At 48.3% G+C, this 20,676-nt stretch overlaps 1 protein-coding gene and 1 non-coding gene across 2 annotated transcripts; both read left to right on the top strand.

Moving 5' to 3' along the window:
- The first annotated feature begins 5,424 nt into the window (after positions 1–5,424).
- LOC144163373 (eukaryotic translation initiation factor 4E-1A-like) lies at positions 5,425–20,269 on the top strand. Its single transcript, XM_077694340.1, has 2 exons — positions 5,425–5,605; positions 19,283–20,269. The coding sequence occupies exons 1-2, from the start codon at positions 5,509–5,511 to the stop codon at positions 20,218–20,220; spliced, it is 1,035 nt and encodes a 344-aa protein (XP_077550466.1). The 5' UTR covers positions 5,425–5,508; the 3' UTR covers positions 20,221–20,269.
- Positions 6,229–6,301, top strand: Trnas-gcu (transfer RNA serine (anticodon GCU)). The gene has a single exon. It is a non-coding gene; the product is annotated as a tRNA-Ser (tRNA).
- Positions 20,270–20,676: the final 407 nt, after the last annotated feature.

Genomic DNA, 20,676 nt, shown 5'->3' with positions numbered 1-20,676 from the left:
CGCGCTCTACGAAGAGGTGGTGGACCCCGTGGATGCGCGGCCTGGTGGCCCGGCTCCTGCTCTGACAGCTGACGTGAGGCTGGACATCCCAGGTCTGCGCAGCAAGCGGCGGACCTCCGCGTAGGGGCCGCGTAGATGGCAGAGCGGAAGCACCGTCTGGGGCGGGTGGGCAGTCCCGCCTGCACTCACTGCCGAGCGCTCGTGCAGTCCCTGTCGCATGTACTCTACGAGTGCCCCAAGTTTGCGGCAGGGCGGGCGGAGCTTCTGGCCGTGCTCCGAGGGGTGCGGCCGCTCGAGGAACTGCTTTTTTCCCGAGGAAGGGCCAGGGAGCGGGACAAAGTGCTCGAGGCCCTGGGAGCATACCTGGGGGGCCTCAGGGCTACACAGCGCACTACGCTACAACTTCACATAACTGCCCGGGTCGCAGTGGAGTGTAGCTGCTAGTGTAGCTTTCCTGTGTGTGTGTGTGTGTGTGTGTGTGTGTGTGTGTGTGTGTGTGTGTGTGTGTGTGTGTGTGTGTGCGCGCGCGCGTGTGCGTGTGCGTGTGTGTGTGTGTGTGTGTGTGTGTGTGTGTGTGTGTGTGTGTGTGCAGGTGTCCTTTTTGCTTCACCTTCGTGTCCTGTATTTTGATATTTATTTATGACCATCTGCAGAGGGAGCGTAATTACAGAAAACGGCTCAAAGTCTTGTATTATCAAAAGTATCCCAACACAAATTTTATGACAATTAGCCGCTAAGATGACTCTACTATTGTGCCGATTTTCATTTAATTGTTATGAGTAGTTAATTCGCAATGACGTTGTAAACTTTACGGAATTACTGTCTGCTGTCATTACATGGAGAAAACGACTGTAACTGTTGTTTCACCGGGACCACCCGGAATTAAATTATATGACAGGTTGCCGCTAAGGCGACTCTATCATTACGCACGAGAAAGAAGCCGAAGTTAAGCGGAACCTCTGTAAAGATACGACAGCTCCGCTGTTTCAGCGGCTTTCACATTCGGTGGGACTCGGTTTACTTTTTAATATCCACGACGAAAGTAAACATACACTTTAAGCAAGTAATTGATAAATCTGAGTAACAATGTTTTTATTTATTTGCGACATTTCTAACTAGCTACACCCTTCTTAGTACGGGGCTATCGTTCTACCAACTGCGTATATACGCAGTTCATAGAACGATAGCCCCGTAGCATAAGCTACAGAAAACGCGGCCTTTCTTTCACGTAGGCGCACTGCGGACTCTTAAAAAAAAAAACGGAAAAAAAACGAGAACCCTACGCTCGATGGTTTTTTGCTTAAGAAGTCTGCAAAAAAATTATGGAGGATGGGATGCTTGGAACCTTCTAAGAATGCGAAGGCGAAAGCCCAGTTGGGCCTTCTGTATTAATACTAGTAGAGAACTTTATCTCGCAGCGAAACGGGTGTGGTTCCTCAGTGCAGGGGCCCAAGTGATGATTTGGTGATCTTTGCCCTCGAGACCAGTGGCTGCTGGGTGTCCAGGTAAGGTTCACCCACAACTCGGGTAGGGAAAGAGGGGAGGAAAGAGCTGGGAGGGCTGTGTTATGAGCACATCCGATAATGATGTGGGCTAGGGTGCCTGATTGAGGTCAAAATTTACATACTGCGGGGTGTTGGGTTTGTTAAAAGCGGTGAGGCCAAAGGGGGGGGGGGGGGGGCAAAGTGTTCGTATGAACTCGACGAGAGATTGTCTCAGGACGCGGTAGTGCTGTGTGATGTCTTGGAAAGTGACGAGGGGTGGAGTGTCGGAATCGTCACCGGTAGCCTGAGAAGAAAAAAATTGGCCGCATTTCCCCGAGGGGAAGAATGTGAAAGTGCGAATGCACGAGTTGAATTTGCGTGGTTCGGTAATGTTCGCGAAAGAGAGATCACACACACACACACACACACACAACTACAAAGAAAGAAAGATGCATTTATTCACAGACACCTATTTGTGTTGTCGTTGTACTTGATTGCTAGAGCGGATCTCAGCTTTGAAATTTCGTGTCAGTACTCCTTTAAGCGGGTGCATTAGCCCTTCTCACGCCAGATTCCTGGCCAATCCCCCACGTGGGTATGTGCCATGTCAGCGGCCAGGCAGCGCGCGCCCATCTCCTCCCGTTGCTAAGGACGACGAGGAGCGCGCGCACCCGCAGCTGTTGCTATGCGGACTACGGCGGCGGACGATTCAGGCTCGCTTAAGAAGTGCATTCGCACTTATTCCTGGCCAATCCCCCACGCGCCCATCTCCCCCCGTTGGAAGACGAGGAGCGCGCGCACCCGCAGCTGTTGCTATGCGGACGGCGGCGGACGATTCAGGCTCGCTTAAGAAGTGCATTCGCACTTATTCCTGGCCAATCCCCCACGCGCCCATCTCCCCCCGTTGCTAAGGAAGACGAGGAGCGCGCGCACCCGCAGCTGTTGATATGCGGACTACGGCGGCGGACGATTCAGGCTCGCTTAAGAAGTGCATTCGCACTTATTCCTGGCCAATCCCCCACGCGCCCATCTCCCCCCGTTGCTAAGGAAGACGAGGAGCGCGCGCACCCGCAGCTGTTGCTATGCGGACGGTGGCGGACGATTCAGGCTCGCTTAAGAAGTGCATTCGCACTTATTCCTGGCCAATCCCCCACGCGCCCATCTCCCCCCGTTGCCAAGGAAGACGAGGAGCGCGCGCACCCGCAGCTGTTGCTATGCGGACTACGGCGGCGGACGATTCAGGCTCGCTTAAGAAGTGCATTCACACTTATTCCTGGCCAATCCCCCACGCGCCCATCTCCCCCCGTTGCTAAGGAAGACGAGGAGCGCGCGCACCCGCAGCTGTTGCTATGCGGACGGCGGCAGACGATTCAGGCTCGCTTAAGAAGTGCATTCGCACTTAAAACACAGGCCTTATGGTGGGAATAATTGTTGCCCTCCAGTGAAGTGTGACAATGTCAATGTTCCGGGTGAGGTTAGATGGCTGAGTAGCTGGACGGTTGTTGGGCCACCTTACCCGACAAGAAGCTACGGCAGGCAGCGTGGGAGTACTGGGATCGGGGACCTTGTTTGGGTGATCATACAGAGCTTAAGCGAATTGTTTGGCGACCCAGGTGAAGGGGGGTTGAAGCGGACGTAATCTTATCTTGAGTAGTAACCACTGCCAGATGTCGAGACGGGGTGGGGCAAAGGCGTGCATCTGTGTATGAGTTGCCGGGGCGCTTGCCAAACGCCCTTTGGTGGGTTTGGCTACTAGCATATGACGTCTGTCTGAGAATAGTGCGGAATGCATATTCTTGGATACAGGGTGACCAGCTAGGCACGAATGAGTCGAGTGAGTTTCCGTTTCATCACCCGGTGTCAGTTAGAATTGCGGCGGAGCATATGGGAAACTTGATTAAATGGTCGTAGGGAGATTAGCGATGGTTAGGTTGTTGCCAGAGTTGCCCTCAATAGTCAAGCCAAAAATGCAGAGTGAAAATCAAGAGTGACTTGCATGGTTTCGCGAATAGAGGCTGGAGGATGCTTCCGAACAATGATGAGGTCACATTTCTGAGGCCCATCTAGGAGGTGTATTGGTTGGTAACATCTATAACATGTGCCCTGCCAGATGATAATGTCTTCAGCGTGCAGGGAATGAAGGACGCGGAGAAAAGCGTGGAGTTTTTTTTTTTTTTTTTTGGGGGGGGGGGGGGGGGATTTTCTTTATCACGGGGCACGGCCGCTTTCCTTTCTATCTGTATTACCTATCTCTCGTTCCTCATCCTCTTTGTTTCTGTGGGTCCGAGTGCTGGAACATTGAACATTATATGTCTGATTGTAGCGAAACTGCCCAATTTCGCCAACGATTGCAAGATTTGCTTCACACTGACCTTACGCCCCTCCTTTATCCCGCGCTATTGCGTAACCAGCGCGCACTAGATATAATTAAGGAGATGGTTGAATTCATTAATCTCTACATGCCCTCAACAGACTGACGTGATTGGACCGCCGCGTGCGGCCTGAGAGAGTTGCCCTTTTTGTATGTCTGTTGGTATTCTGCGCTTCTGCTCTCGCTGTGCAGGTCCCGAGACGCCCTGGTGTTCTGTTCCGGGCTCCAACGCGGGACCCGGGAGTTTGAGTTGGCTGCTCGGGCTCCTGCTCTCGGTTCCTGCGTGGACCCGGTCTGCCTGCGGCTCGTCATCACCGTCCCCTTAAATTTTGGTCGGATTGGTTGAGACCAGTCCCATCACCATGGAGGGTGTATTTTAGTCCAGCCAGGAGAAGGAGGCATGGTTTTTCACCCTCCAGGGATGGGCTAGTTTATCCCTTTCGCGGTCCCCTTAATGTTTGGTCAGGAGAGGACGAGACCAGTCCCATCACGATGGGGGGTGTTTTTAGTCCAGCCAGGAGAAGGAGGCAAGGTTTTTCACCCCCCACGGATGGGCTAGTGCACCCCTTTTACATTGGCTTTCAATAAATGCCGCTGTTTGCTGGGTACCTCCCGAGGCTGTGGTTAGCGATGATGGATCAGGGAGTTAGTGGAGGGGAGATTAATTGGGGAAAGGGTACATTTATGTGGGAGCTGAATTAGTTCAGGAGGCGCCACCCCTGCATTTCGAAATCACTTTCTGATGGGACTGGGTTGTGTTGTCTTCTGTCGCGAGTTGCAAGAGCCTCGCTTTTCTTTGCTTTTCTACCAAATTGGCTTTACTTGAAATTCACATTGGAGCATACCTCCCAGTTCATTTATTTCTCTAATTGGCTTTAACCTGTGATAGCTTTGCTGGTGCAGGTTTTTGTTCCCATTTTCATTTATTTTGCTTTCATTACACAAGGGAACAGGAATTTATTTTCATGGGGGGGGGGGGGGGGGGGACGTCTAGCCCTTGCGGCAGCACCCCTCACCACTTGCTCAACCGCCTGGACAGCACCCTCCGGAGCTCGTTCCGCTCTCTCGCCATCGCCAGGAGCCTCCTGTTTGGTCTCGTCCGTGCCTTCACATCTCAAGGCGACTCGTATTGCACGTGCGGCAGAGGCATTCCCTCCTTCCGCACTTCTGTCTCCCTTCCCCAGCACGCGATCCCGGGCTCGTGCCGCGTGCTTCGAATGTATGTACAGTGCGCAACACCCTTGTCTATAACACTGAGTTCAACTTCAAGTGGTTACCTCTCAAAACTGCGGACTCAAACTTGTGACAAAAGACGTCGAGGTCAAAATATATGGTCAAGACTTCAAAATGACACGATAGTTTTCTTCAAATATTTTTCGACCGAGGCAAGATAAGGCTATAAGAACGAAACCTGTGTTATAGACAAGGGTGTTGCCCTCTGTACGTATAAATCTTTATTAAGAAAAGGGGTGGCCAGCGGCCTAGGAAAGGAGGGGGTTGTTGGCAAGAGCCACGAATAAAAAAAAAAAAAACGGAGGCCCTGGGCTTTGCTTCGGCGTCTGCTTCGCGAAGGGAGTGCAGCGGTGTCGTGACGCGATTGGTCCAACTGTCGCGTGCTCAGAAGTACAAGAAGAATACGACGCGCCATTTTTCATGTGCCGGCAGTATTGTGCACGCTCTTGGTGCTCCCAGCGCGGTCACTCATCAGCTCCGTACCTTCGTTGGACTCGGGGAACACGGCAGCCAGAAGGTGAGTTGCTTGCTTTGATCGTGCGTTCCGTAATTTCTGCTGAAGCGAGCTTCGTCGGTACGGTTGTAGGATTTAATATGGGGAGACGCCGCTACAAAAAAAAAAAAAAATCATATTTAGGTGGATTTCGCAGCTTCACCTGGGTAGGGCACACATCGAGGCACCCTATAGACCTGGGCTATGAGGCGCGCCGTATACTTGAGGAATGCTATCCAGATTAATTTTGGTCTTTAAAGTGCGTCGAAATCTCGACACATAGGTGTTTTCGCTATTCGTTTCCACGCGAAAAGCGGCCACCGCGACTGGGTTGGAAGCCGCGTCCTTGGGCTCAACAGCCCAGCCAGCTGCGCCACCGCGGCCGCCGGAACGCCGTTCCGCCGCTTTCTGTGTATACGGCATTTGAGCGCCATAGGTTCGCGTCAACAGGTGGGCGCGTTTACAAAAAAATGGCGTCGTCTAATCCACGTGCGCGAAGAATGGAGGATGGCGCGAATGAATCGATGCCGCGTCATTGTGAGATTTGGGTAAAAATGCCTGGGTAGGACGTAAATTTAATGAGCGACGTCGGCTGCTGAATTTGAGAGGTATATTCGAACTACTTCTGCCCTCCTGCGATGTCATCCGCTGCGGTGGCTCAGTGGCTAAGGCTTTGGGCTGCTGAGCCCAAGGACGCGGGTTCGATTCCCGGCCGCGGCAGCCACTTTTTTGATGGAGCAGAAGCGGGAAAACACCCGTGTGTTTGAGATTTCGGTGCTGGTTAAAGATCTCGAGGTGATGAAGTTAATCCGGAGCCCTCTACTACGGCGCACCTCATCGCCTGTGTGCATCGGAGCGTTAAACCCGAAAATCAATTGTCACGTAGGATAGAACCCAATGGTAAAGAGATGATTTTTATTTACGGCGAAATTGTGCCCGAACAAGACCAGAAAGGAGCCCTGCGTCTCGCTCGACCTCCGAGAACATACTGCCTGCGTTCGGGGTGTGGTCTCTTGCGTGATCTCCCCCCTCACAGTGCACGTGCGCTCGCGCCTCGGTTGGCGAACATGACATGCTCGCGCTCCCGGCGCCGAGTTTGCGCTGCCGGTTGCAGCCGGTTCTTGCGCGCGCAACGCGGCCCACTTTGCGAGAGCTCCGAAAGCACGCGGCACAATCAATCAAATCCTGCGATGTTGTGCCCACTGCTGCATTCGTGTTGGGCGCGTGCAAGGTGGGTCCAACCAAACATTTCGGGATAATTGTGCACAGTTTGGCAAGCTTCGTGGAGCACTTGAATGCAGTCGCCAGTTTGATGACTCGACTTTATATAGTACCCCGCGGGAGTTCGTGTCACTTGGCGTCGGTGAGCACGTGCCCAAGTCTGACCTATCTGCGGGAGCGTCTGCTTGCGTCTACTTGTTACGCGCTTTTTAAAGACGATAGTCTTTCTTGGGCTACTTAAACCCAGAAATTTTTGGTCTGTCTGTATGTCTGTCTGTCTGTCTGTCTGTAACTCGATTCAGCCACCCGGCCAAAGTAAAATGCTTACTGCACAATAGTCTTATATACTCACAGCCAAATGTGAACGTCTAAGTCTGGTTTATATGTTCATACTTGTCGACTTTCTTGAACAAGAACAAGACATTGCGCAAATATAAGACAGGAAATTAGTACACAAGGGGTATTTACAGTTTTCCTTTATTGAAAAATTCCTGGATGCTTGGTTTTTCGATAGCAAATGATATTCTACATCTACTGCAGAACAACGCGTACCGCCTGCTGTTGCCCGCACCACCTCCGGGCGGCATATCAGAAATCACGCGGCAACAGCAACGAAAGGTTCCACTAGCTAGGTTCCACGTTCTGCTTGGAACGCACGTGGAGCACGGCCATGCTGCCCTATAAACCTTCTAGTCGGCCGCCTCCATTCACGCGCGTCTCCGCCGTACTGCAGCGCTGGATTCGAGGAACCCGGCCTGTAGCAGTGGAAGGCGGTAAATTCAAATCGCCTTGCGCAAACCTTTAGTGTGTTTACCTTGGGATGAGCGCGACGGTACAGGAACAGCATGAGAGATGAGCGGGAAAGCAAAGGGGGGCATTCCTTGGCAAATGTCTACAAAGACTATCGTCACATTTGCAAGGAAAGGAGCAGATACGCGGCCAATTTTTTAATGGCATATTGAGCGAAAGAACTGGCGTCCGCTGCAAAAAAAGAGCGGATCCTGCGCAAGCGTTTTACCGTACGAGGAGTTCGTATCATGTCGCGAGCTTTGCGAAGCCGGCTGCCAGCATCGGCGCTCCCAATAGAAAAATTACCCCTTTCGCGGCGTTCCAGCACGTAAGCTGAAACTCATCTCAGCTATTATACAGCAGATGCAAGGTGGTGAAGATCAAGCAGCGAGATTCAGCATCCGTGTCAACTCTCCCACTGCACACGGCGGTATGAACGAGAAGCGGTGCGATGCACGCGTATGGGAGACGGATGGAAGCCATTCGAAAGCGCAAAGCGGATCTGTGGTCTCCAGCGGCAACATTGCGAAGCCCTTCGACAAAGCGAGGCAAATCAATTGCATCTCAGGCGTTCAGCTGGACATTCGTGGTTTCGCATCCGTAACCCATAAGGAGTGCCTATTGGTGCCTTCGGATTTTTTTGAGTGAGTGTCGACTTCCTTCGGGTGCACCGCGGCGAGATTTGAATGGGTGATCATGAAGATGAATCGGTTTAATTTTGAAGCGTGAGGCAGGCGCCCGTTGCAACTGAAAATCGGGCGCCTGCCTAGCGCCATGTATTTGAACCCCAAAACAAAATCTGCTTCGCTTGTATTTGATTTTTGACGGCACGCTGAAGGAAAAGACGAAATGATAGAAGGAGGCAGTATGTAGTTTTGCGGAAGCATTTTGTCCCCTTCGGAATATTATTCCGGGACTTAATCGCTAGATCAAGGAAGGGATGGAGAGCTGCTAAAACATTTTTCGGGCACTTAAGTCTGCGTACGTGCTTGGAAGGGGAAACCGGGCGATACTTTTGGTCTTACCGCTGCATTCTGTAGGCGCCTCTGTCTTCGCTTTCGTTCGTTTTTTCGTTTTTTGGGCGAATTACTTTGACAGGCAGACTGGTGACACAACTCGAAGCTTGCTAGGTGCTGCGATTGTACTCACCTGCCGCCGTGGTCACTTGTCGTGAGGCCCGCACCAGCATTGTAAAACAAGTGTTCCACCAGTGCCAAGCCAACGTACGGATACATCGTGGGGTTAGCGCTATACCCGTGCTTAAATCCCATGCGAGCTCAGTGTAGCGTAGTAATAAACATTTTATAGCGAAAGCATTCTTGGTGGAACCGGTGGCGTCCTGTAAAAAAGTAATGCATCTCCCCATAGCTTGGTTGGTTGCCCGAAAAGCTCTTAAAAGATTGCTGGACACACGGCGCGTGCGTGTAACCGGGCTTCAAACTTGTCAAAGCGGTTACTGGAAAATCGCGAAAAAGAAATTCTAGATTCTAGATACTTCTGGTTCTAGATGAGACGGTACACGCATCGATACCGAAGGAGTACAATAGTATACCTTTACCTCATCACCCACGTACTGCTACACACTGATATCGTTCGCAGATGCGTTTACTTAGTGTGCGAGGAATCGTCGCATGGGTTCACTTTTCGTTAGCGATTTTGGTCGTTGAAGTTTTGGCGATCGATTGGACGCACTTTTGACGCCGTTTTGATGTGAGAAAGCTATCGGCCTTATCTGAGCTTTTTTCCGGGTAGCGATGGTTACGTTTTATTGACGTTTTAGAGTAGAGTTGAGTCTCCTTGGCCACGAGCCCACGCTGCATCCAGGGCTCTAGTCATGAGGGCTTGCCGCTGCTCGGGACATGATGTGGTCATGCGGTCTCCCACTGCGCAAGACCGGCTGTTGTTAGGGGCTTTGGTGGAGGGTGAGGGGTGTGTGGTGCGTGTTGAGGGGGAAGCCACAGTGCTGGCATAAGGGTTTCTAAAGGGAGGGGGCTATGTGGTGAGTATAGTGTGGTTATAAAAAGGTGCCTGTTTGAAGTGCGCACTAAAGATGCACGCCCACTAGGTGGGCATACATCTGTAGCCTTCTGGAATCGCCTTCTGGAGTGCATGTAGTGGGCGAGGGTGTCTTTATTTCTACTCTTTACAGTGGCGGCCATAATAAATAATAATAATAATAATAATAATCAATCAATCAATCAATCAATCAATCAATCAATCAATCAATCAATCAATCAATCAATCAATGTTTATTATAGTGCCCAGGAACAGTGGAGGCCTTCGTGCTGGAGCACTCAGAGGGGAAAATGCAGCACTGTAGTACATCAACAATTTGCTAATAAACACTCAGTGAGCAAAAAAAAAAAAAAGAAAGAAAGACCTAAAAAAAAACGGAAAAGAAGATTAGAAATAAAACAGTGCAATCCAACAGACTTTACACAATCAAGTCGTGCTGGCGCACAGAAAAGGTATAAAACAGCAATGAAATGCCTCAACAGCTGGCAAAAGAACAGTGAGTGAGCAAAAAATAAGAAAAACTACAACTTCAAAGAAGAATAAAAATACCATAGTGTAATTTTAGGCAACATTACACAATCAATAGAAACTGTAATGTCTGGTCAATTGCAAGAAGACATCTTACAATAAGCGTAACTATACGGAAAGGTGACTGAAAAGAAGAAAGTTTTTACAAGATTCGGGAAGCGTACATTTTCAGTTTCAAATGGACGCATGAAGTGAATATGGCAACTTTTAATGATAAAAACGGCAGAAAAAGGAAAATTCTACGATAATTACAGTCGCAGTATCAGCACAATACACGAATAACCAGGAACAAGAACAAGCTCGGGGAAGTCAATGCACACGTCAGGACGATAAGTGAAAAAAAAGAGCACTGCCAAGATGAACCTAGTGTGTTAGAGCTGACAACCCGGCCAAAAACTCCCGAAGAGGACGCTGAAAGATATCGAGCTTCTCGGAGTGAACATTATGCAGATGCTGCATTCTTTGAAGAGGAGAACGTGTGCTGAGAGCTCCAGCTGCTTTAAAAGGGTGGGCGAGCCTTGTAGCTTTTTGTGGAACGCGAAAACTGATTGATTCAAGTAGTTCCGGGCATAAAATAATACCATGAAGCAATTTGTACATGAAAAGAAGGTCTGAGTGGGTCCGCCGGGAACTTAGAGAAACAGTTATAGGGATAGGCTCCGAAGGAAAACGATGCCTAAATATTGATGAAAATTTGGTTTGTACACGCTCTATACGTTGACAGTTGGAACTACAGGTTCCATTCCAAACGACAGAGGCATATTCTAGTTGCGGAATACAAAGCGTTCTGAATAGTTTTAGGAATGAAGAAGGAAACCGGAATTCTCGAGAAAACCTGCATACAGCCCCAAGAGAGCGTAGCGCCCGCCTAGTAAGTTGAGTGACATGAGGTGAGAAAGTTAAGGCACTGTCGAAAAGCACGCCGAGGTCTCTGATCTCTTCAACTCTAGACAAGTAACCGCCGTTAATACTGTAGCAAAATAAAGTACGGTTCGTTTTCCTGCTATAAGACATGACCTTTGTTTTTGTAGAGTTAAGATTTAATCTATTGTCTGAGCACCACTTGGAAAATGAGGATATATCTTGCTCCAGGGCAATGCAGTCATTAATGGACTCAATCCGTCTGAATATTTTAATGTCGTCAGCGTAAAGAAGGAAAGAAGACATCTTAATTGCGGCTGACACATCATTAACAAAAATGGAGAACAAGAGAGGCCCCAACACGGAGCCTTGAGGCACACCGCTTGTTGATCTGTACAGAGCAGACGTCTGCCCGTTCACGCTAACGAAACTGAACCCGTTATCTAGATAACTACCCAACAATGCCACGAGTGGTGTATCAATTCCTATGCTGTAAAAGCTTGTTAAGTAACAGCGTGTGGCAGACAACGTCAATAATAATAATAATAATAATAATAATCAATCAATCAATCAATCAATCAATCAATCAATCATGTTTATTTACGTGCCCAGGAACAGCCAGAGGCCTGGGTGCTGGCGCACGGATAGTTACATGAAAACAAAATACAAGAAACATATTGAAAGAAATAAACAAGCGACAACACACACAAATTGAAGTAGCGAAAATTACAGAAATAAAGCACAGGCGGAGCCTGGGTACAGGTAAAAAAGAAAAAGAAGATGCCTTTGTGGCTCAGCTTATTGTAATGAATACACAACAAATAATAATAATAATAATAATAATAATAATAATAATAATAATAATAACAACAATAATAATAATAATAATAATAATAATAATAATAATAATAATAATAATAATAATAATAATAATAATAATAATATAATAATAATAATAATACTTTTATTTCCATTCAAATAAATACATTTTATAATGCCGAGCCTGCCGAAGCCTCACAAGGGCTTGTATGGCAACACTCGGCAGCTGGGGCGAAAATCAGTGCCAGCACTGAATCAAATAATGCATAACATACTGTCTTACAGTACATTCTCTGTACAAGACCACCCTAGGCAGCACTCAAAAATACAACCACCAGAAGAAAAACATCAGTACCTCATTGCAGGAATGCGAAAAAAAAAAGGGGGGGTTTCGAACAAAACAAACTCTTCAAATAGTCTGACACGAAGCATAGAAATTTTCAAATAAAACTGATCTATAAAAACAACGACATACAGCAGACGATTGATATTCTATACAGAATCAGGACATAATCCTTAAAACAAGAAGGGCAATACACTGCAAGAGAGGCAGTACAAAATTTCTTCGGTCATGCATTTTTTAATTGGTCACAGTCATTTGACTCAAATTATAGGACAGTTTAGCTTTGAAGATCCATAAGCGCTCGTTTAATTCCGCGCAGTGTTTCTTCATCGAAAACTGACTGTGGAAGTTGATTGAAAATTTTAGGCACATAATACGCTCTACAACTTTCACCATACCGTGTTCGTACCCTTGGAAGAAGAAAACGGGGAGGATTACGCAATGGAATTTGCTTAGAATGTGGAATAAGGAAATTCTTGTTCCAAAAGTGTCGAGGGACGATCGTGCAAAGAAATGAAGTGTCAAAGGTAGGAAGACCGAGCGCCCTGAACAAACTGATATCAGAAGGCATGTCAATCCTATAGGCAATGCTGTGAAGGATATTTTTCAACAAACCGTCTATTTTTCATTTCCAGAAATTGGAGCAATTAAAGTAGTTGCGTATTCCATATCGTAAATGGGAGTAAGCGAGCGCATGTGTAATCATTTTTTTTACCGTTAATGGTACAAGTGCGCTAATACGATAAATCAAACATGCCGCACTTCGCAGTCGCGCACACAGCGTAGCCATGTGAGAGTTCCAGGTCATGTCAGTGTCATAAAGAATCCCGAGGTATTTCACACAGTCAGAGTAAGAAACTGGAATACATTTACACGGGAAACATTTATCTGTATGAAGAAGAATGGGCAAGGTGGTGTGCACTATTTTCAAAGGATTTCTAAAACAGACCAGTTGTGTTTTTGTCAGGTTAACTCTTATTTTATTGACTTCGAACCACTTCATTGCTTGCATGGTATCCTGTTGGAGAAGGGCCGTGGCGGTGTCATAGTTTACGTGCCTCGAAATTATTAACGTATCATCCGCATATTGACATATATTACATTTACTTATAACTGAACTGAAGTCATTAACATATAAATTAAATAAAAGGGGGGACAGGACGGATCCTTGTGGAACTCCGGAATTTAAGCTTCGTAATGAGCTTTTTGCTGTATTTAAACACACCAGTTGCGACCGATCGGACAAGTAATTCTCTAAAAAGTCGTAAAAATGGCCTCGAAATCCGTAATTGTAAAGTTTATTGCATAGTATTTCGTGGCTAACAGAATCAAAAGCTTTGGATAAGTCTAGAAAAAGTGCACAGACCACCTGGTTTTTTTCTAGGGTATCATGCAAAAAATCCGACAATTCTTCGAACAGTTGTTGCGTACCACTTTCTGGAATAAAGCCGTATTGAGAAGAAGACAGAATCGAGTGTTTTTGCGCAAAGCCTGTCATTACTTCAAGGACATGCCTCTCTAACACTTGAGCTAAGAAGGACAGAACCGATATCGGGCGGTAATTTTCCGGTTTTGATGCATCACCCTTCTTGAACAGCGGAATAACCTTGGCTCTTTTCATTGCGTTGGGAATGACGCCCGATTCGATAATGCCGTTAAAGATAAATAAGAGAAACTCTGATAAAAAATTGCGCCATACGTCATCCGCACAAATGCCGTCCAACCCTGCCGAGCGCTTTTTCTTCGAGCAACGGATTAACCGGTGTAGGTCCTCTAGTTCCAAGGAAGGCAAATATGCAGAGTCAGATACAGCACATTGAGGCAATATTGCATACATCTCATCAGAGTTATTAGAATTTAGCGATATAGAGGCAAAGTAATCATTTAGAATATTTGCCACGTTTTCAGTAGGATCACCAAACCCCTTTAAAATGGGATTTAGGTAGTTTCGTGTCTGAATTCCGCGAAGCTGATTTATCAGCGACCAAACTTTGGTGGGATTGCCACGTGATAAAGAAAACTGGGTGTTATAGTGCCGCCTTTTTGAGGAACGAATTAACGCCGTGACTTTGTTTCGTGCAGTTCGGTATAAATTCTTTAAGAAGTCGTTTCTCGGAGATTGTCGAGAGCGCTTCCAAAGCTCATCCTTCTCTCTTATTGCTTGTAAAACACTGTCATTTAGCCAGCATAAATACGGTTTTCTTTTTTTAACCTTAACTTTTTTCTTACTCGCTTCTTTAAATTCCGAGAACACCTGTGTAAAACGCTCATAAGCTTTGATAGGGCAGGACAGCATCAGCACAGAATTCCAGTTGAATTCTGACACTAATCGATCAAATCGGGTTCTGTCAAATATTTCTATAAAGGTCGATGTTTCAGTTGGTTTTAAAACTTCAGGAGAGGATATCTGGCAACCAACGAAGTAATGATCGGCTATTTTTTCTGTTATTAGAACCGAATTGACATCTTCATAATCAATGGCGCGAATCAACACATGGTCTAAACAAGATGCAGCGCATTTACCCAGCATCATCTCTTCCCTAGTAGCCTTATTTACAACAATTCGATACCATGTTCCGCTAATAGGTTTAAATAGTTTGAAACTATGGGCTTGCTCGACTTTAAAAGATCAATATTAAAGTCCCCGATAAGGCATACGTTACTGCAAGATTGCAGTTGAGCTAAGTTATCTCGCAGTTCACCAAGAAAAGATTGCGGGTTTTCAGACGGCGGTCTGTAGATTGCAAGTAATGATACCGAAGAGCCAGCAGAGTCAAGACGAAGTGCAAGAAATTCAGCTGCTGTAAAGTTCATCTGGATGGCCGTAGCTGCCCAGTGAGATTTCAAAAATATAGCAATGCCTCCTCCTCTTCTACCCACTCGGGTAAAAAAGCGCGCCTGATAACCCGGAAGGTGAAACTGATCAGTCATGCAATCATCTATATTTATTTCTGTAAGCACGAATGTATCAACCAAATCTGCAATACCAGTTATACTAGCTTGAAAATAGTCCCAGTGCTTTTTCAAGCTGCGAATATTCAGGTGAATGACGGAAAACGAGCGTTCATTTGCCTTCAGAAAAATTGTCCGAAGATTGGTTAAATTAGTGGCAGAGTGAAAGTGCACAGACATATATTTAGATTAACTGCTCGAGGTCTGCAATTGATTCTAGCCTGATTCGTGGGCTTCCCTCTTCTTTTCTAGCGAAACTTTTTCCGTTCCTAGTCCAGACGAACTTGTAGTCCGCTTCCTTTCCCTTCGACCGCGCCTTCCAGTACAAATCTTTGTTTGCCTGCGTCAAATTTTCGTTCAAGTACAGGGGAGGGGAGAGAGTGTCTTCAGAGAGGGGTCGTAGTTTCTTACGAGCCGCCCACCAAGTGTCACGTATGTATGTTGAAGCAAAACGAATGAGAACGGTAGGCGTTTTGTTCTGCCTGGCTGGAAGCCGGTGAACAGCCACAACGTCCTTATCGTCAAACTCGGTTACTTCAAGTTTTTGCGCAAGGTCGGACAAGACAGCGCGCAAGTTTTCACCTGGAGTGAAAGGGAGGCCGTTTAGTTCCAAGTTTGACAGCCTACTGTACTGCTCTGAATCGTTCAGCTCGGCGCGAAGCTGACTTATTGCTTTCGATTGCAGAGATAGCGTAGCCGTCAGCTCAGTCACTTGCTCTTCGAGATTTTTGGATAATTGCTCGGATGCCGTAACCCGTGCCGTCAAATTTTGAACAGAGTTGTCAAGCACAGTGACAGACTCTTTTAGAGCCAAAACCTCATCAATTTTTGGCTTTAGCGCAAGGAGCTCGTCTACCTTATCACGTAGTGGCAGAAGACTGCCTATGGTATCCTTAATGGCCTGAAGCTGTTCACGGAGAGCCCGAAGTTCCTGAGCTACGGAAAGGTCAGCGGAAGGTGTGGCCGAACCAGAGTCGCTGCCACCAGTCGTGCTGCTGCCGTCAGCTGACAGCGATCTGCAGTTGTTGCATTTCCAAGCCTCCCTCTTAGCAGGCCCCATGGCTTGGAAGGTAGTCTCGGCTATACCTGAACATGACTTCCCCAAATGGAAAGACTTCCTGCACTCAGCACAGGTCATACATCTACCATCACTTGGGAGTTTTTTCGTGCAGGAAGCGCAGTCATTCATGATGGTGACAGAATGCAACGGGCCAAGAACAAACGGACACACAAACAAGACCTCTCAGAGCTCAGCTATTTAATAGCGACCATAAAGACCGCCAAGTCTACGAGAAACGTGGTGTCGAAACACAAGGCATCAGCAACATTTCACACTCAAAACGCAGATTGCAGCAGTCCGCGGCAGAGCACTTTCAAGTCAATATCGGTTTGGGGAACTAAAGCTCACCTGCCAAGACAAAAACGGGTTGAGCGCTTGGCACAGATTTCGCCGCCGACTGCAGAGCGTGCCGTCATAGAGAAAGAAATACTGGTGCCGTCTTGATGCTTGCTTTAATAGCTTGGTCCCGGTAGAACCAGGCGCCCCGGTGTGGTGAAAGCCGTGCGGAACCGCCCCACGAAAGACGCGATGCGGTGCTCCGACGATGAAACCAATGAAACCATGAAACCAGGCGCTGATATCGGTCGGGAATACGATGCGGCTTGCTGCTTGTTATCGTTCGGCTGTTGGGTCACCTGCCAAGACAAAAACGGGTTGAGCGCTTGGCACAGATTTCGCCGCCGACTGCAGAGCGTGCCGTCTTGATGCTTGCTTTAATAGCTTGGTCCCGGTAGAACCAGGCGCCCCGGTGTGGTGAAAGCCGTGCGGAACCGCCCCACGAAAGACGCGATGCGGTGCTCCGACGATGAAACCATGAAACCAGGCGCTGATATCGGTCGGGAATACGATGCGGCTTGCTGCTTGTTATCGTTCGGCTGTTGGGTCACCTGCCAAGACAAAAACGGGTTGAGCGCTTGGCACAGATTTCGCCGCCGACTGCAGAGCGTGCCGTCTTGATGCTTGCTTTAATAGCTTGGTCCCGGTAGAACCAGGCGCCCCGGTGTGGTGAAAGCCGTGCGGAACCGCCCCACGAAAGACGCGATGCGTTGCTCCGACGATGAAACCATGAAACCAGGCGCTGATATCGGTCGGGAATACGATGCGGCTTGCTGCTTGTTATCGTTCGGCTGTTGGGTCACCTGCCAAGACAAAAACGGGTTGAGCGCTTGGCACAGATTTCGCCGCCGACTGCGGCGAAATCTGTGCCGAAATAATAATAATCTGCGGCGAAATAATAATAATAACAATAGTAATTTCATTATTATTAATACCGTACTCAGGGCGGGTATGGTCAGGCGTACAGGGCCGCAAAAGGCCGAACTGCCCATGACATGCAATGAGGCTTGCGTACCCAACCTGGGACCCAACGTATAGTACTGGACAACAACAACAATAATAAAAAACGACGGTTTTTCGTATAATAGGTTCAATGAGGCTTTTGCGTTACAATTCCGGCAACACAGTACGTTATAGGTGTTCAGGTTGCGAGTGGAGGTGGCGATGTGAGGGCGAGCACGTTTTCTTTAACTTTTATTCTTTATTCTTGTAACTGTAGGACGATATCCTCGTTATGGGGTACGCCGCAGTTCCGCGCTATATTTATATTATAGGCAGGTAGCATCGCCAGCGAACATCCGCTCGCTGCGGCTGATATTTTTGTGCCGGTAAAAATGTATGCCCGTGCGTCTATGACTGCAGCCGGTGCTGTGGGTTTTCCGTATCGGATGCTATCAGCACAAATCTCGCTGGCGGATGCACCTGTTCTTACTCGGAGGTGGTCACTGAAATGTAGGTTAAAAATATGAGGAGCTTTGCTATCAAATTTGGTCCAGTAATCATTTTCATGTGTGCCCAGCTGTCTCTGGCGATTCCTCCTAAGGAATTACAAACTGCGAGTGATCCCTTAGTTACAAACACCTTGTAATTGGTAATATACTTAGTGCTCCTAAATTACTTAGTTGGAATCGAGTTTAAGGGAAATGGGCGCTATACTTCGACCCTTTTGGATTTGGTCTCACGATGGGCGCTGATGTGGGAGCGGACTTCTTCGCTCAAAAAGTTGCTGATTTTGCAGCCGACTCGTGTTGAGTAGCAGCGATGAAATCTGGATTTTGCAATTCTTTCCACTTTTTTGTGTTAAATATTAATAATACAAGTTGAGCGTGTTCTAAACGTCCTAAGCTGCCTCTCAGCGTTAATATTCACGACCTTATTACAGCTTACTGTTGAGACTACTATGCCCATGGATTTTGAGCATCAAATAATCGAGATTATTTGCGACACCCATAGTTCTCTTGGTAACGCAATTTCACTAATCATTTTATAATCTGCGGAATTGATAGCCCACTGTGTAGTTTGGCACTATTAATAGTAATGTAGCTTAATTTCCCGCACTGTTTCACTGAACTACTATTTCGTATTAACGGCAAACCTTGTGCAAGTGTTTGAAGATACATGTATTAATGGCAATATTTGTTGGAGAGAGAGAGAAAAAGTAACTACTTTTATTTATCGAGCAGAGGCTGATGTGTGGGCCCCGGCCCGCATCCCTAGTCCGGGATTCCTTGGCTTCGGCTGGCTGTCCTTGCTCGGGTCACCAGTTTGGGCTGGGTATCCGGGTCCGGGCTGGCGAGGGAAGCCCTGCACTGCTCGACTATGGGGTTGGAAAGTGGGGGCAAGTCTGGAGTTCGTTGGCACGGGAATGGCGGCGAATTCCTTCCGTGGTCTAATTTCCAGACTTTCGAATTGAACCAGTTAACATGGTGTTCAATTGGACTAATGTAACATAAATAGTAAAGGAACATGTAATGACTCGACTAGATTCTTATAGCCAGCATTGCAATGCTAGCCTAAAAGGCCAGAACGGCAGGAAAAACAAAATAAGTGGCCCTATAAGTAAGTTCAAACCGCCTAAGTTTTCCTTAAGCACCTTTTCCTGGGTAAAAGGAAATTGTACCGCGTGGATCTGTGAGAAATGTGGTGAGTTAGCTCTGTAAATCGTGGTGACATTCACCGCACCAAGCACACTCCGTTACCGTAGCCTGTGCCACTGATAGTGCGCGAATGTTCGCGATATTTTTTCTCACTTATCGTCCGATTGACATGTACGCAGGGTCGGCATTTGCGTGCACACGTCGCAGCCTAAAGATGGAGGCGAAAGACAAATTTCCGGACTTGGTCGAAGAGGCTCGGACTGCTCAGCAGAATGACCCGGAGCCGGGCGCGTCAGCGCAAGACGGACAGAACCACCCACTCGAGTCCATTCTAGCTGAACTAGGAAGGAACAAGCCGATGAAGTCGGTGGCTGCAGATGCAAGAAGTGGCGAGCGACTCGAGCTCCTATGTGCGGAAGCCGATCGCCAGGAGGCGGTCGGGGCCGTAGCGGCGGTAGCTGAGGAAGCAGCCGAGCGCCAGGATGGCACTCAGACATCGTCTACAGCTACGGCAGCACGTCCGCGAAAAGGGCAAGACATGTCCCCCGTCGTTGCGCGAGGGTCCCTGCATAAGAGGCCGCTGAAGCACCGCTGGAGCCTGTGGGTCTGCCGCGAGGACGAGCACGGCAGCTGGGAAGAGAACATGCTGGAGGTGACCTCGTTCCAGACCGTGGAGGACTTCTGGGCCCTGCAGCAATACATCGAGCCAGCCAGCAACCTGCGCCGAGGCTGCGACTATGCCCTCTTCCGGTACGGCATCGAGCCCTCGTGGAAGGACAGAAGCAACAGGGACGGCGGCCACTGGCTCTTCACCGTGGACCGCAGCCAAAGGAACGTGGACAACGACTGGCTCGAGGTCCTACTGTGCCTGATCACCGAGGCGTTCGGCGAGCACAGCGGGGACGTGTGTGGAGCCGTGGTCCAGGTGCGCTCCAAGGAGGACAAGATCGCCGTCTGGACGACCGACAGCAGCCGGGAGGTCGCCAACCTCGTGATCGGGCGCACGCTCAAGGAGAGGCTCAAGCTGCACCCTCGCAACGTGATCCCGTACCGCTCCCACGCCGACATCATGCGAACGGAGTGCGGGGCCGAGATCAAAGCCAAGTACAAGGCTTGAGGGCGTCTCCAGAAAAACGGGGTTGGCACGTAGCTTTAGAACAGAGGACTAAAAGGTATTCACTGACCGTGTAAGGAGCTCTCTGATGAGCAACGTGTTGAGAAAGGTTTGTCTTTTCTTGTATTGAATAAACTTTATTTGAAGCCCAATTGACTTCGTGTCCGCAAATGAACCAGAAGAAGATGTCCTCAGTCTTAGAGTGCATAGCTTTGTGCTGGCCGTTCAGGCCCGTCTCACCTGGTCAAGCTGGGAGCCAGTTTTAGATCTTGTCAGCTGTGGCGCCCGCTATGAGGGAAAGTGGTGGTAAAGGAGAGGGAGGTGGGGTGTGTGGGATCATGCCCACGCGATGTGTTAAAGGGTACCTCCTTCTGAGCAAAACTTGCATGTGGTGCATGAGTGCGAAGTAGTGAAGATCATGTACCAAAATGTTGTGAGGAAGGTGCACGTGTGAAAATT

Source organism: Haemaphysalis longicornis, unplaced genomic scaffold, assembly GCF_048455015.1.
Source record: "Haemaphysalis longicornis isolate Haplotype H1 unplaced genomic scaffold, Haemaphysalis longicornis Haplotype H1 scaffold_1, whole genome shotgun sequence".
Classification (NCBI taxonomy): domain Eukaryota; kingdom Metazoa; phylum Arthropoda; class Arachnida; order Ixodida; family Ixodidae; genus Haemaphysalis; species Haemaphysalis longicornis.
The sequence above is the reverse complement of the archived record's forward strand: the minus strand, read 5'-3'. Positions and strand labels throughout refer to the sequence as shown.